Below are 16645 nucleotides of genomic sequence, written 5' to 3' on the forward strand. Positions count from 1 at the left end.
TTCCAAGGGGAGCACGTTGCCGCTGAGCAATCCACCAGTGACATATCATATACTACTATCACTTAAACCTCTCTCTTTGATTGATAACACTGAGCAGCAATGTACTCCACTACACAGTGGTGATACATTTCCCAAAGAGAGCAACCATGCTCATCTGATCGTGTGGTTATCAACGTTTAATGTTGATAACCACGTGTATGTAGCTCAGAACAGCCAAACATCCATTAGTGAGTTCAGTGGAAACCATTGGCAGCAATTGGGACTCATTGTCAAATGCGATATATTTACATTTAGGATGGATTAAAATAGATCAGGTGTGACTGCACTGCTTTAAGTGATCGAAGTGAGCGGGAACGGGCGGGATCGGTGTTCCACTACTTTTAGTTTGTACTGTTAACAGCTCCACTACTTTTTGCATCCATTTTCACCATTCCCGATCTGTTCTTTGTGGAGTTAAAGCGCACGTATCCACTTTATCAATGGATATCAATTACAGCTAAACTGAAATCGGTTTCATTTCAATTGGCTGTCAACCAGCAAGACTCGACCCCTTGAAAAATGTTTTGCACATTGCTCCCTTCCTAAATACATTGTGTGCCAACAGAGTTACAGTTCCCCTACTTCTTTGGCACACGTCTACCACTGACTGCTTTGCTGTAAGAGGCAGAGATGAGAGAATGTAAGTAAACTCTAACTCGAACCCCACACCATCCATGCCCACACATACTACTGTAGATAGCTGAGAAAAGCTGCCAAGCATCCATTAGCGAGTGGAGTGCAAACCTTTGGCAACCATTGAGAACCATTCCCAGCTGCCATATCTTTATATTAGGGTGTACTCAAATAGATCGGGTGTCAATGCACTGCTTTGCTGTAAGAGCAGACAGATGCAGAGATGAGAGAGCATGTAAGTTTAGGGTTGGTGGGCGGCAGTGGGTGTAGGGCAGGATGACAAAAGGTCATTGTAGGGTTAATCCGGGCAGTGAGGGAATGGGTCAAGTCAAATAAAACATGTTTATTCCTCACTGAATATAATTCATGTAATTGCAAAATGTGTTGCATTCATGGCCACATCTGATCCCTTGTATAAGTGTGAAACACAATGGGCCTCATTACAACATTGGAGGTATTTGCGGCATGGCTACCCCCATTCCGGGTACCGGGTCCGGGTTCCCTGAATGGGGAAATACCGGGCCATTCCACCCTTGGAGGGCCCGGTATTTCCCCATTTAGGGAACCCAGACCCGGTACATCCCCATTCCCATTCGAGCCCCCATAGGGCTCAATGGGAATGGGGAGGATGCAAACAACGGGCCCGTTAATAACGAGCCCGTTGTTTGCATCCTGGTCTGCTCGGGGGACCCGCTAGACAAAGCTCGTAATGAGGAGGTAGGGGGTTAACGGGGCCGGCAGCTCTACCGGCCCCATTAACCCCCTACCGCCAGGATCGTAATGAGGCCCAATGCATTTAAAGAAAAACAATTATTTTATAGCTAACCCATCCCACCTTATCCTTTACAGATCCGCCAGAGCGCCTGGGGACCAATTCCGTTGGTGACGGTGCGCGGTACAAATACCTTTAACATTTAACATTTAACAACATCTGATCACTCTTTGTGATAACAAGTGCTGCCGTCCGTTCTCTATCTCCAACACACGTTTCGACGTGCACATGGTGGGGACTCCTTTCTTCCCCCTCCTTCGTCTTTCTCAGGGATTACAATTGTATGAACCGATCCCAATACACATTAGTCATAGTCATTCTGACAAAAATCCAAATGAAACCGTATAGGATGACAGTAGACAAGAGACACAAATGATGTACTACCCCCTCGGCCATGGTGCAAGTAATCATGAACAGGGGCGGCTACTGACCTCTGCTTTGTGGCCCCTAGTTTCATGACTCCAGAGGGTTTTTATTATCTGTTATATCAGTACATGCATATTTAAGGGGGCATTGGAGTGCTATCCTATATAACGTGTGAATGAATACCTGTCATTTGATGTGAATAATGGAGCAAATGATGGAAATAACTGGTTTTTCATGACTGCCTGGCAACGACCTTCACAAAAGCTGAACCGCGCTTTGTCAATGCTTTCTTTTTTGGGGTGTGTAACAGTATCAATGGAAGCAGAAAGAGGCGCACTTGGAACAGCAATGAGCCAGGCCCACTGATGTACGGGGCAATGTCATTGTCACTTTTAGTGGGAGGTATGGGGAAGGGTTGATGCTTTTCTATTTTTCTCCTCCTGTCATCTTCACGGCATTGGTTGTGAAGCAGGTAGAGTGCTTGCCACTGGTGGCAAGAAGCAAAAACCAGCGTTGGTGCTTTTGTTTTGGTGTCTTCAAGCAACTAAAATACAAAAAACAATTATAACAAACAAAAGACAAACACTAGTCAGAGCCTACAGTACTATATGTAGGCATATGTACACTTGAGACAGCATCAACTGTGGAGGCTCGGTTATCTGAGTGTGTCTGTGCGCTGACCTGCAAGCTGAAGATAGTTCCGCCAAATATTGTAATGACCATGACAGGCAAAAAAGAATCCATCCAGCGATCAAATAGCACATGTTCAGAGCTGCTTGACAACCAATAACATTTTAGATTTTTGGGTAAAATAATTTCAATCAGAATGCTGTCTCTTTATTGTGAAGCCTTTATTAAAATGTTTGCTATCATTTGGGCTGCCTTTTTCTTTTCAATTCTTCTAATCGCACCTTTGAATGTGGGGTTTTGGTGGTTGTAGGGGGAGGGTGTACCACTCATAAGGAGATGTTAACGTCCTGCAGAGTCCTGGTTACCACTCACATTCTTCACGCATGAACAGCGTGCCTTGGGTGTGAGCCAGTGCGTGAAGGTGCCGCATGCTTCCACCCCCGTTGAATGGCAAGGAGACACCTGGTGGTGAACTGATGAACAGCATCTCAAAAGGTCGTGCGCGAACAATATCAAAGCTAGATTTCTGCCACACCAACATTGAGATCCGTGAACGATGTGGCTGATTAAATAAAAGCGATGCGTGCAAAAGTCCCTAACAGGTACTGTCACACTCAAACACCCTTGCAGCAGAAATCTGCATACGATTCATCCCAAGTAGGATTCTGGGGGGCCAAATATCTCAAGATGAGTACTTTCAAGATGGCCAAAACGTCTGAAAAGATAACCCTTTGGCCATTAAAGGAGAGGGCCTTGCCAAGGATTATGAAGGAAATTAGAGGAGAAAACAAAAGAGAGGATGGATCAAGGAGTGTAAAAGGAGGACCATTAAAACATTTAGGAGGAGGGAGGAGTAGAAGGAGTAAAAACAAGAGGCGCTTGAGGTTGGAGGAAATATTACAGAAGAGGCAAGTAGGACCACCAGATAGAAAGTTAGAGGAGAAAACCAGAGGGCGGTGATAGGGAGACAGGTACACTCTAGTGCAGGAGAAGTGAAAGGAAGAGCATATGGCGAGGTGGCGAGGACTGGAAGACAGGGAGTGGAGAGAAAAGAGCAGAGGGTTTTGGAAAGGCCGCCATAGGCATGAGATCTTTGCAACTCTTTTTAGGAGATAAATGAGGATTGGGTGCAAGAGACTAGAATGAGTACCTTAAGGCAGGGGGGAAGAAGGCAACCAGAGCCTGCTTTTAGACATGCTCAGGGAGACAGCCGCCTAGTGAAATATTTGGCGCATACCACATTATAGGCCAGCCCTAGCGTTTACCATCTCCCTGGCGTAACATGTACATGCACATGGGGCCTCAAGCTCCAGAGCAAGGCATCGCCCAAGAGTCACGGATGAGCACCAGAGACTTCAGAACCAAGAGCCAAGAAAGAAGTGTGGGGCAATTAAGCCCAGACTGTGAGTGGCGATACATCCCAGAAAGGAGTCTGGATTAGGGATCACAAATCTCAGAGACTTGGTTTTTGAAATCCTAAAGAGAAGTCATTCTGGCGTTACATAGTCTAAATCTTTGTAACTTTCCCTTGCAAACCTATGTCTATTAAACTTCAGATGTCTGCGGCTGCCTGACATTAATTTCACTTGGCTTTGTAACAATCGCCACCACCTAGACAATTTCCCCTTTGACCTCTTTCTACTCTTCTGCTGCGCCTTCTATAGTGCTCTGAAGCAATTCCTTCTGCATGCAAGGCTGTGCTAACTCCTGAATAAATATATTTATATATGAAATGCTTATATTTGACTGTTTAGTTGTGCAATGTGTATGAAAGGTGTTACGCATTGTGATATCACTATTTTGTGTAGTACTTGAGCCTGTATACTCTCTGGCCCATAGCATCTGAGGTTTGCACCACCTCAACATTGGCTCATGCTTTAATGATACGAGGACGTGGACATGTTGCATTGCTCCCGCAGAAGCCTTGTGTGACAGCCTTTCCTTAACTTCCAGGATGGACCTCGATTCTCTCGCTTGGGTCTGTCTGCATAGTTGTGGCCTTCATCATGCCCTCCAGCAGACCCCCTGAGCCGGACCACAGTATTTGGTTCTCATGTCGGATTCCACTGTGAACCATGCTGGAGACTGTGACTTTCTTATCGTTGACCGTGGTGATTTTGAGTAACACTGAGGTAAGATACCACCGTGGACATCATTTCTCCCTTCTCCCTCATGACAAACTCTTCCTTCCCTACACCTGCAATCTTTTGTCCTACTCCTGCATGCCCTTGGTCCCTTCCAGCGTGCCTCTACTGTCTTCTTCCCACCCGTCCCTCTCCTCTTCCTATGCACCACCTCTGCTACTCCTGCCAAACACCCTTCTCATCCTCCTGCCACACCTCTCTGCTAATTAACCATCCTCGCCTGCAATCCCTTCATTCTACTACCCCTCTTTTCCCCATCCATCTCCTCCTTCCTCCTGCCACTCCTCCCTGTAGCCCCCCAGCAAGTCTCATACCAGAGAACTCTTCTGCATTCCACTTTTCCTGATTTCTCCCCCACTTAGCGCCATCCTCGTCCTCCGCCTTCTTCTCCTCCAATCGCCCTCCATTCGTCTCCTACTCCTCTTTGTGTAAGCCCTCTTTAATTCCCCCGTCTGACTAACTCCCACTGACATGTATCGGTATGATAAGTTGCAGCAGTGAAACCAAAGTTAATATAGGACATATAACCAATGTAACAAACAACACATTGGAAAATGTGATACTTTCAGGTTTTACAGAAAGACAGCAGCGTATACACAAATGTAGCTGGGTAAAGATGCTTGGTATTCTTGTTTGTGTTTAATGACTTGACGAGGGGATACCATACCTGGCAGTTATTTCTGTCATCTTTGTTCCTTCCTTATGGATCATTTGCAACTTTAATTTCTCACTGTTTCTAGGGAAGTAGTTTTCCTTTTATCATAGATCGTCAGTGAGTATCATTTGCGTGTGCCTTTGTGTCCTGGATAGTCTTGGATAGGGCAAGAGAACCCTTGCTTATTTCTGCATCTCCTCCATCACACATGGTGCGAAATCTGGCTTTGCTGCGCTTTCATCTTGTATTGTGGCAGTAGGCGCTATACATATGCAAGAAGACAACGGCCCTCATTACGACCCTGGCGGAGGACCATGGTGCAATTTGCACCATGGTCCATGGCGCAGAGCTGCCAACTCCGCCATGGGGGTTGGCGGACTTACCGCCCCATTCCGACCTTGGCGGGGCGGTAAGTCCCCAATCCCCATTTACCCTTCCCCATTCCCATTTTTGCCCCATAGGGTATAATGGGAGTGGGGAAGGCGTTAATTACGCCACCGTAAATTACGGTGGCGTAATTAACAACAAGTCCCGTAGCGCCATGGATTTTTCCGCCCGGAAAAACCAGGCGAAAAAATCACCATGGCGCTACGGGAACTCGTAGTAAGGCGGAAAGGTACGCCATGCATTACGCTGGCGTAAAACCCTTTCCGCCAGGGTCGTAATGAGGGCCAACATAAAATAACAGCACTATGGGACATATGTATCTAGTTAATTGTGGAAGGTGCACGGGCATTGCCCAGTTCCCTCCAAACCAAATCTTTCTGTGATGTCCAGGATTGCATGCCACGAGAGAGCGGCAGTGTTACTTGCAGCTTTGTCATTGTGTGCAGATGGATATTTCGCCTGCTGTGGTGGGTAAGATGGCGGGGGGGGCGGGGGGGGGGGAGGTGGAGTGAGAGGGGGGCGCAGGCCATACCTAGCCGTTTCAGAGTCTATTCGAGGTCTTCTTGAGGGACAAAACAACAGATAAAGCCCACACGTGACTCATTTTAGCTCTTTTTTCATACGGCAGTTGTCCCGGATGGGGGAACGCTCAAGCATTTGCATATGTATATAGAGCAGGGTTAGGGCGAGGATGCAATGCTACCCTACTCTTTGATCCTTTTTGAAGGCACTTTGCAAATTGTTGATCTTCACTTTACAGTCGATGGAAAAATACACTGATTTTAAGCAATCTCAATCTACGACAGTTAGTAGTGTAGACAACAGTGCCAAACAAACACAACTGTCTTAAAATACCTTAAGAAGATACATATTTGACTTTTGTTGTTTTTTTTGGTCTGTTTGATGATCAGTGTTGGCAAGGTGGGAATAGTTTTAATGGTGCAGTGGCTGAACCCTATCTGGCTTTTGTGCAAACTGTTGCTGTTGATCAAAAAGGGGCACTGCCATTTCATGACTGATGCTGAAGAAGAGCTTGTTCTGACTGCCGCTGCCTCTGGCCTCGATGTGGTTACTTGGGTTACGCACATCCCCGCGGTGCGGATTGTTGCAGGTCCAGCTGACGCTCAGTGGAAGTACCAGAGTAAACCGCGCCATTGATTTGCTCGACCACACACTCAACAAAAGGCGCGGCCACATTGGTTCATTGTTTAGATATGTGTAATGAGTATATTCTGATCTATATCAAAAGATGTCTTCTAACCTCCAATTCTAAAAGTAGTGTGTAGACAGGGACACCCCATTCTAAACTTGTTTGTGTCGAACACACTTCCCTTTTCAGCACCAGATACACCCCTGTTTAGAGATGTTGTAGAGCACCGGGTTAATGAGAGGCTTTTATCATTTTATAGTAATTTGGAACAATTCACACCATATATGAAGCAGGTATGTGAGATCTGTAACTCTTTGGGACTGAAGATGGGTCCCTGATCTTCTGCTGGAGAGGGATAAGAGCGGAAGCATTTCCAGAGACTAGGCCATGAAACGGTAGGTTGTCACAAGCCGAGGGATCTAAAAGCAAAAAAAGAGATGGCTGGAAGGTTTCAAATTAATCTGAAACGCTGGCATTGCTCTGGGCAACCTTCCACACCACTGTTTTGAGCCTGTCTGTGCCATTGCAAAAGGTGTCCAGCCATATGTAAATCAGTCAGGTCCTGCCACCAGTGGGAACAGCCCTGCCCGAACTGCTAGGCCAGGTCCCCTCTGCACGAAAACACAAGCAAACCCACAGATTTTTCAGCCTTGGTGGGCATCCTCAGTGAGTTGCAGCTTGGTTTCCTATTGCGTAGCGAGCAAGGGACCCATGTCTGGATATACCCCCTCTCACATAGGGAGACAAACTAAAACCAAAAAAGTGATGTGTGGAAGGTTTTCCAATTAATCTGAACCACTGGCACTGCTCTGGGCAACCTTCCACAACACAATTAGTTAGCCTCTCTGCGCCATGGCAAAAGGGAGGGGTCCAACCATACGCAAATCAGTCAGGTACTACCACCAATGGGAACAGCCTTGCCCGACTGCTAGACCAGGTCCCCACTGCACAGAAACATAAGCAACCCCAGACATGTTTCGGCCTTGTTGGGCCTCTTCAATGAGGTGCAGGTTGGTTCCATATAGCGCAGGGACAAATGGACCCGGGTCGGGCCTACCCTCTCTCACATAGGGAGACAAACTAAAACCAAAAAAGTGATGGGTGGATGGTTTCATATTAATATGAACAACTGGCATTGCTCTGGGCAACCTTCCACACCACTGTTTTTAGCCCGTCTGCGCCCTTGCAAAAGGGGTCCGTCATATGCCAATCAGTCAGGTACTGCCACCAATGGGAGCAGCCCTGCCCGAACTGCTACGCCAGGTCGCCTCTGCAAGGAAACACAAGCAACGCCAGACATGTTTCAGCCTTGTTGGGCCTCCTCAGTGAGGTGCAGCTTGGTTCCATATGGCACAGCGAGCAAGGGAACCATGTCTCAGCATACCCTCTCTCACATACGGAGACAAACTAAAACCAAAAAAGTGATGGTTGGAAGGTTTCAAATGAATCTAAACCACTGGCATTGCTCTGGGTAACCTTCCACATCAACGTTTTTTACCCGTCTGTACCATTGCAAAAGGGGTCCAGCCATATGCAAATCAGTCAGGTACTGCCACCAATTGGAGCAGCCCTGACCAAATTGCTGGGCCAGGTACCCTCTGTATGGAACAACAAGCAACCCCAGACATGTTTCAGCCTTGTTGGGCCTCCTCAGTGAGGCGCAGCTTGGTTCCCTATGGTGCAGCCAGCAGTGGAGCCGCATCTGGGCATACCCTCTCTCACATAGGGGTACAAACTAAAACCAAAAAAGTGATGGGTAGATGGTTTCGAAATTAGTCTGAACCACTGTCACTGCTCTGGCCAACCTTCCACACCACTGTTTTTCAGTCCGTCTGCACTATTGCAAAAGGGGTCCAGCCAAATGCAAATCAATCAGGTACTACCATCAATGGGAGCAGCCCAACCCGAACTGTTAGGCCAGGTCCCCTCTGCACGGAAACACAATCAACCCCAGGCATGTTTCAGACTTGTTGGGCCTCCTCAGTGAGGTGCAGCTTGGTTCCCTATGGTCCAGCGAGCAAGGAACCCACGTCTGGGCATACCCTCTCTTACATAGGGAGACAAACTAAAACCAAAAAAAGTGATGGGTGGAAGCTTTCAAATTAATCTGAACCGCTGGCATTGCTTTCTGCAACCTTCAACAATATTGTTTTTTATCCTGTCTGCGCCATTGCAAAAGGGGTCCAGCCATATGCAAATTAGTCAGGTACTGTCACCAATGGGAGCATCCCTGCCCGAACTGCTAAGGCAGGTCCCCTCTGCACAGAAACACAAGCAACGCCAGACATGTTTCAGCCTTATTAGGCCTTCTCAGTGAGGTGCAGCTTGGTTCCTTATGGCTCAGTGAGCAAGGGACTCATGTCTGGACATACCCTCTCTCACATACAGAGACAAACTAAAACCAAAAAAGTGATAGGTGGACGGTTTCAAATTAATTTGAACCACTGGCATTGCTGTGGGCAACCTTCCACACCACTGTTTTTTAGACCTTCGGTGCCATTACAAAAGGGGTCCAGCCATATGCAAATCAATCAGGTACTGCCACAAGCTGAGGGATCAACAGATGACTCCAAACGAGCTTCACATCTCTCCTTATCTGCCCCCTTGTATTTTTGATTTTTATTTATTTTATTGTTAATTTATAACGCGCTTAATACCAGCGAGTGGTTTCTAAGCGCGGGATCGAGATTCAAACCTGTGTTGTGCCACGTTGCCTTGCTTCCAAGACAAACGTGTTGCCCCTGAGCTATCCTTCCTCCCCAATATACACATGAAGGCCAACCCACTGGCTTTCTAACTATGTAACCGACAACAGCTGATGATTTAATGTGGGCGGGCTATGTGACTGGAACATCCACAGGAAAACTACAAGCTCACAAGCTGTTCCTCGTTGTTGTGCATGCACTTACACAGCCCAAGTGCATGGGTCGCCATCTTGGATTTTTGCCCACGCTGTATGAAGCTGGAGCTGCATGCGCTTCTTCTGAGATGATGTGTGGTGATTCTGCTTTTCCTTACGCCAAGTTGATTAGAGCAAACCATAGCCATTTGGATCCATTGGCACCTCCAGGAACTGGAGCTGATGCCAAATGTTCCTTTTTTAGTTTGGGCTATAAGTTGCAACACCTATAAGCCGAAACGATTGCATTAGAGTACAGATATGGAGGAATGGCATATGAGGAGGGACACATAGCCTGTAGGTGTTGTTTGGTGATGTACCCACCCATTGACTGCCCATGGCCATGACAATCCTTTGGACATTCCCACCCAGTTCCTCCCAAAACACTTCATCCTGGGAACTCTAGGGGTTCGCTTTACTCAAGCCTTACCATCAAACTTTGCATTTGAATTGCCTGCCAGTGTTTTTTTTCCAAGCAGTCTTCTGAGAGTTAATTACTTAATTGGAGTTGTAAACCTGCTACTGGTGAAAAAATGTCTTACCAGATCTGCCTTCAGCCACTCGATTTATAAACACTCTGTGTGTCCGTCACTGAAGTCCTGTTAAAAACAAGCATTGGTAAAACCAACAGCGTTGGCTTGTGTAAAAGTATTAGGTATTTGCCAGGCGCTGCTATTAGATGCTGAGGTAGTCGCACCATTTTGCACCTTCTACCGTCAATGGCCAGTTAATACCACATTGGCTGTGCCTGGCAAGTGTCTTTTCCATGCCTACATTAAAGCCCAAACTGGTGGCATTGCCAGTGCTTGTTCTAACCATATTTACAATCTCATTGGGGCGCATTTTCAGCCCAGCGTACTGTGAATTGAAAGTGTAAAAGTCCTGCGTAGGATGTTTACGCTTTCATTTCACAGTGTGCCTCATTTTCATCAGTTGGTATGGTGGAGAGGCAGGTTGCAACGCAACTTCTTTTCCCACCACCTCCCTTCTTCTCCGCCATACAAATACCTCAGCATTTGTGCCGGCATGCATTTTCATGCCAACACAAAAGCTGCACATTCCTGTGGAGCCTGCTGGCTTTATGCACCATCTTAAAGAAGGCAGACACCATAGGGATCCATTGTAAATGGATTTACAATTAAGTGCTGCCTACCATGCTTGCAGGCAGCGTTTAAAATTGCAATTAAACGCTGCCTGCCATGCAAGCATGGTAGGCAGCGTTCACTCATTTGCATGGCACCATGTAAATGACCGATATTTGGTAGCGGGGTGGCGCCTATGTGTATGTCTACAGAGTGGTGGTACCATGGGCTAGTGAGTCTAGGAATAAACACTAACCATCAAACATGTCCTTCCCTGGTCAATGAAAAGTTAGTCCTTGTTGCTTACTACGTGGAACAATTTCGACATGAACAATAGCAAGGTTTTGCTGCTCATTGCCTGGACCAACACTCGCTCTAGATAGACCCGTTCTTACCTGCTTAAAGGCAGGAGTCTTTTTACTCAATGGCCACTGACTCCCAGAACTGTGAGCTTGTCCAAGCACCGCAAATTAGAGCATGGACATCTCTCTTGGTTTTTATTTCCAATAAAGATTTTATTGAAAGGGTTGACAGCGAAAGTGGCAAATAATGAATCATAGAGCAAACAGTTGTCACATCAACAAACGCCAAAACCGCTGGATATTGAATGCACAGTGAGGCACATCACAGGTGTCTCTAATATCCCCAAGTGCTAAAGATAAACTTCAGCTGTGCATACATCATCAAGAGCACGTTCTTAAGAATGCAAGCCTATGCATTCCTCAATCATAAGACCCATTAACACATGTATAAAAGGAGGCCATGTAGCTAAATGTTTGCAATGTCCCTTCTCCATTACAGCCTTTTATTTGTCCATAGCCATCGTATTCTGCGGTTTGGCCCACCAGATCTGCATTGGCGCTAGTCTAGGAGATTTCCAGTGTTCAGCCACAACTAGACAGAATGCCAATACAATGTGGGTAACTATTATTGCTTGTGAGCTAAACAATCTACACAAAAAGTAACGAAGAGGTACAATCAGGAAAGAATAATGAACCAAAAGAACAACAGTATGACATGTTGAAGACTAAATTGAGGCTTAACAAAGAGGAAGATATATTTTACACTGTAATACACTGTAATATCCAATATGAAATGATCATTGAGGGCATATACTTTGAAGAGTGTTCTTTGCATAACCCGCACTTTACCAAAGCAGATACGAGAACGGTCTGACATATCCAAGTGTTAAAGAAGGTTTCCCCTGTGCATTTATTTACTGTATCTAATCGGGATGAAGGAGTGTCTGCCTCCGGCCCTAGCTCTGCCAATACCAAAGCAAAAGTCCTCTCTGTCACGCTATGCAGAAAGATCTGGGTCCCAGAAACTGGACTCTCCAAGACAGTATCAATGGCCAGGCCGCTCTGGACCAAGGGGGCAACAGGTGCTCCTCTGTACTAGTTGTGCTTCTTTTCACTTACTCCCAATAAGATGTGAGAATCTGGCCCAATGTCTGTGTCTATTGCCGGCACCAATAATCTGTGGATTTCCCTCTTGGTGATACCTGATGCCCTTAGGGCCATGCTTGCAGCAGTGTGTTCCTAAAACTTTCTGGTGGTACCATTGCATCGGCCCTACAGAGTACTTTATGATGTGTGTGCATTTCCTGCTCGACTTTGTGTAAAGACATGAGTGCTAGATCACACTCCTAGAGTGAGGAGAGCCAACAATGGAAATCCCTCTGAGAGATATTTTCTTTGGTAGTGGCGTGCTGCTATTCCTCTATCGGTATACACTTGTTCGCTGCGCTTTAATCAACCAAGGCCATTGCTTCATGGCACTTGTCTGGGGAGCTGTCATTCAACCCTTGCAGCGGCAAGCAACTGCCACACTGTGCTTGCCTGGCTTGTATTCAGTCTTGTAATGTACTCATGTAGAAGGTCCGAAAGTATGGCCAGCCACGGCACAGCTCTTGTGCTGCACACAGGGGACAAAACCTGCAACAGGTTTCTGTGGTTGTTTCTGAGCGTGACGTTAGCCCCTTCCCAAAGATATTCGTGAAACGTCTGCACAGCCCAATCACACGGCAGGGCCTCCCTTTCAATAATGGAATAGTTCAGCTCAGGGACTTGAAGTTAGTGCAACAAAAAAGCCACTATGGTCCAATGCCTTCCCCGAATCCCCCCCCCTATCTACGAGAGCATTGGTCCCAGACCCCTCTTGCTTGAATACAGACGGTATTGTCTCTTTAGTGGAGGAAAAATGCAGAGTATGAGAACGTACAGTTAGAGTTTCACTTGTTAAAAGGTGTGTTGTTGAAATTCGCCCCAGGTGAAATACGCCCCATTTTGTGGCTTCTGCCACCATGGCAACAATTCTGTCAACTTTAGCATAGAGTTCACATCGTTCTAAAAATGACAGTGTGTCACTGGTGACGGGGCGAGGCGCTGCCTTGGTGGCACTCACAAGGTTAAGCTTACGTCTAACCCCCTTCACCAACCAAGTATGTCCCAAATACTCAATTTCTGGATGGTAGACAGGACTTGTGCTGGCCTCGGTGTGAGGCCATGGTGTTGCATGATCTTCAAGACACGATTGACTGCCTCTTCCTACCTGTCGAGAGCATCAGTGCAAATGAACAGGTCACCCTGAAAGTATGAAACATCTCTGATGCCATTGAATAGGGTGTCCATCATGCACTGAGACACTGAGGCCACGGAAGACAACCCAAATGGCATCCTGCGGAACGGAAATGTACCAAAGGGAGTGATGGATGCTGTGAGTGCTTTGCACACTTCATCAGTTCAATCTGACGATACGCTGACCTCAAGTCAAGCATGGAGAAGACAACAGCCCTGCTCATCCTGCTGACCATCTTTATGATATACGATAAAGGATGTGTCGACCATTATGTTCCAGTTGTGACTTTGGCGGTCCACACATATTCCAAATGCTTTCTCTCACGCCTTGTATGCTAATACTATTGGCGCAAGCCTTTCTGTCCCCTCTACTTTTTCAATGATGCCTGACTCAATCATATTTAGTAGTAGTTTCTTCTTTCTATATCTCCTGTAAACACAATGGCACTTTCTATACCTTATGTTTAACCAGTATAGCACCTGCTGGCAGTACTATCCTGTTGTAGTATTTCTTGCATTTCATATCAGTGTCTAAAAAGACATTGGAAAAGGTATATTAGAGTCCATCTAGATCTTGGTCAGGCAAGGCAATAGTTGACGTGGAATTTAGCTGTTTTAAGGTGGTGTCGCTTATCACCAGACTGTGGCGCCAGGGTGCAGCAAAATGTGTAACACCTCTTGGTGCTTTTAACTCAGGACCAGTGTGTCAGAATCCAAGTCTTCAGATTCGTGACTCACCTGTTTGTTTCTTGTGGATCTCTTCTTGGAGTTCGTGGGTTTCTTTTTCTTGGACGAGCGTGCCTTGTAGAGGTAAGGTCTAGAATCCTCCGAATCCAGTCTGCTGGGCTTAGGTGAGCGGGCTGATCACTGACTCCCGGTCGCGGTGGCTCTGGGGCTATGAAGACGTTCAATGTTCCTGCAAGGGTCCGGGATGGAACCAGGACTGGAAGGAACAATGTAATCGAGGCTCCGAATATGGGGAGAGGATAGAAGACCGGAAAGGAAAGGAGGCTGGGCACCAGGATACACAAGGGAAGGAAAAGGGCTGAAAACGTAGAACACAACTTGCCGGGCGAGGTGCAGGCAAGCGAAGCGTTGAGATGTGCGGAAGCGCAGGGGCGTGTCTGTTTCAAGGAAACATGTGCGTCAATACGGAAGACTAGACCGCGCTGAATCCTGGCGTCGGCCATGTTGAAGGTGAACGGAATATGTGGTTATTGTCTGAGGGACCAGGCAGACCAGAAGGGTCGACATTGCTGATTCATGACACGGTGGGCCATTGGCAGCCACCATGATATTTCTCACTGTTGACCACTGCTTGTGCTGCATGTGAGTTTGAAAACATCCCAGTTAAATGATTGATTGTCCTGCATATGCCATTGCAATGATGGCATTTTGCGTAAGGAGCTGACGATACACAACAGTCATTCCTTCAATAAGTGGAATGGGATAACGGAATGCAACGACCTTGGATCTGCCATTAGTGATATGGTTTTTCCTGCTGGATGGCGCCCTCTTCTTCTTCAGTTACCCAAAGGTTATTTGTGGACACATTTGTGCGTGGATTGCTGCCTGACATCCAGTCACAAATTATGTCTTCTGAGAGCGCTTGGCAGGCGAAGTCCCAATTAGAAGTACTGCATATGGCTCAGTACTACGAGAATCGTGTCAATAATGAAAAAGATAGAGTCAAAAAACGAAAAGCTGATTTAAAGACTAAAGTGCTATTACAGCAACTTGTTAGAGGCCCCAGAGGGGGTAGTTCGCAGATTAGAGGTCAGTACGTCCCGGAAGGGAATGTGCCGTTGGGTCCTGTGAACATTAACCAGTGTGCCTATTGTCGACAAGAGGGTCATTGGCGTGCAAAATGCCCCGTCCTTCGACAGAGGTCGAACAACACATTTGGAAATGGTAGATGATCCAGAGGTCGCCCGGGTGTAGGGGGCCCTAGTAGAGGTCAGTTTGCACAGGATCCTCAGCAACCTTTTTCACAGGATAATCAGACTTTGAGTATGGACACTAGGAACACATTTGATCATCCTTCTGCTGCATATTTATCTGAAGAGCTTCCTTTTGATGATATTCTGTTTCGTTAGGATTGCCCGAAACAGGGTTTGGAACCTACACTTATTCCCGTCAATCAGAAAGGTCCCTAGTTTGAAATGGTGGTGGGAAATAGGAAACATCAGTTTTTGATAGATACTGGAGCACAGAAGTGTTCCATTGATTATTCACGGGTTCCAAACATTCCACTGTCAGGGCAAACCAATGTTTCTGTAGGGTTTTCTGGCACGCCAGTTGTTTGTCCAGTTTCTTCACCGGTACCTATTTCTTTGGGTCCCTTTACGGACCACTGTCCATTTCTGTTGACTTTGAATTATGGAGGGAATTTCCTGGGGTTGAACCTGTTAAAAGAATTAAATGCAGTAATTTATTGTTCTTCTGATGAGTGCGCTTGTCGATTTCACCACATCAATTTTCTGTCTCGCAATTCTTGACTAGACCTTTGCCGCCAGAATTCATTGATGTACCAGAGAGCTTATGGGCTGTTGACGACAACGATGTCGGTGTTTTACAGATTGAGCCTGTTGAGATAGTTTTGAAACATGGAATTGAGCTGCCACACATTCCCCAGTATAAGATTTCAGTTGAGGGCAAGCGAGCTTTGAAATGCATTGTTTCAGATTTTGTGCATTGCGGGGTGATTGAGGAAATTTCAGGAAGTTTGTGCAATAGTCCGATTTTACCCGCGTACAAGAAAGGCGATAATGCAATTCCATTCCATTTATAATTGATTTACGTGCCATTAATAAAGTCATCACGCCGCAATTTCCAATTGTGCCTAATGTGACGACAATATTAACCATGATTCCAGCTACAGCTACTTACTTTAGTGTTGTGGATCTAAAGAACGCTTTCTTTAGTATTCCTATACACAAGGATAGTAGATACTTGTTCGCGTTCACCTTAGGGGACGCTCGTTCACATTTACTCGTGCACCTCAAGGGTACACAGAGAGTCCTAGCATCTATAGTAGGGCTTTGAAAGAACAGCTTGATACCCTTGAATTGCCCTCTACTTGTACATTGCTTCAATATGTTGATGACTTGCTTTTAGCTGCTGACTCTGAGAGCGCCTGTAAGGAGGGCACTGTGTTATTGCTTATTCATCTAGCTAAGCATGGTCACAAAGCTTCGCTTAAAAAGTTTCAATATTGTTGCCAGGAGGTCGCCCATTTAGGTGATCTCCTGTCAAAGGAGGGAAGAAGATTGACACCTGAACTTATAAAACACAATTCTGGCATGGCTA

At 46.3% G+C, this 16645-nt stretch overlaps 1 protein-coding gene across 1 annotated transcript in view; it reads left to right on the forward strand.

The window, feature by feature from the left end:
- GIPR (gastric inhibitory polypeptide receptor) overlaps positions 1–16645 on the forward strand; it is a 582639-nt gene that overhangs the window by 26995 nt on the left and 538999 nt on the right. Inside the window, exon 2 of the mRNA XM_069643058.1 lies at positions 4394–4572. Coding sequence (XP_069499159.1) covers positions 4516–4572 — 57 coding nt within the window. The 5' untranslated portion in view covers positions 4394–4515. The remainder of the gene's footprint in view (positions 1–4393; positions 4573–16645) is intronic.

Source organism: Ambystoma mexicanum, chromosome 2p (assembly GCF_040938575.1).
Source record: "Ambystoma mexicanum isolate Mex_15411 chromosome 2p, UKY_AmexF1_1, whole genome shotgun sequence".
Classification (NCBI taxonomy): Eukaryota; Metazoa; Chordata; class Amphibia; order Caudata; family Ambystomatidae; genus Ambystoma; species Ambystoma mexicanum.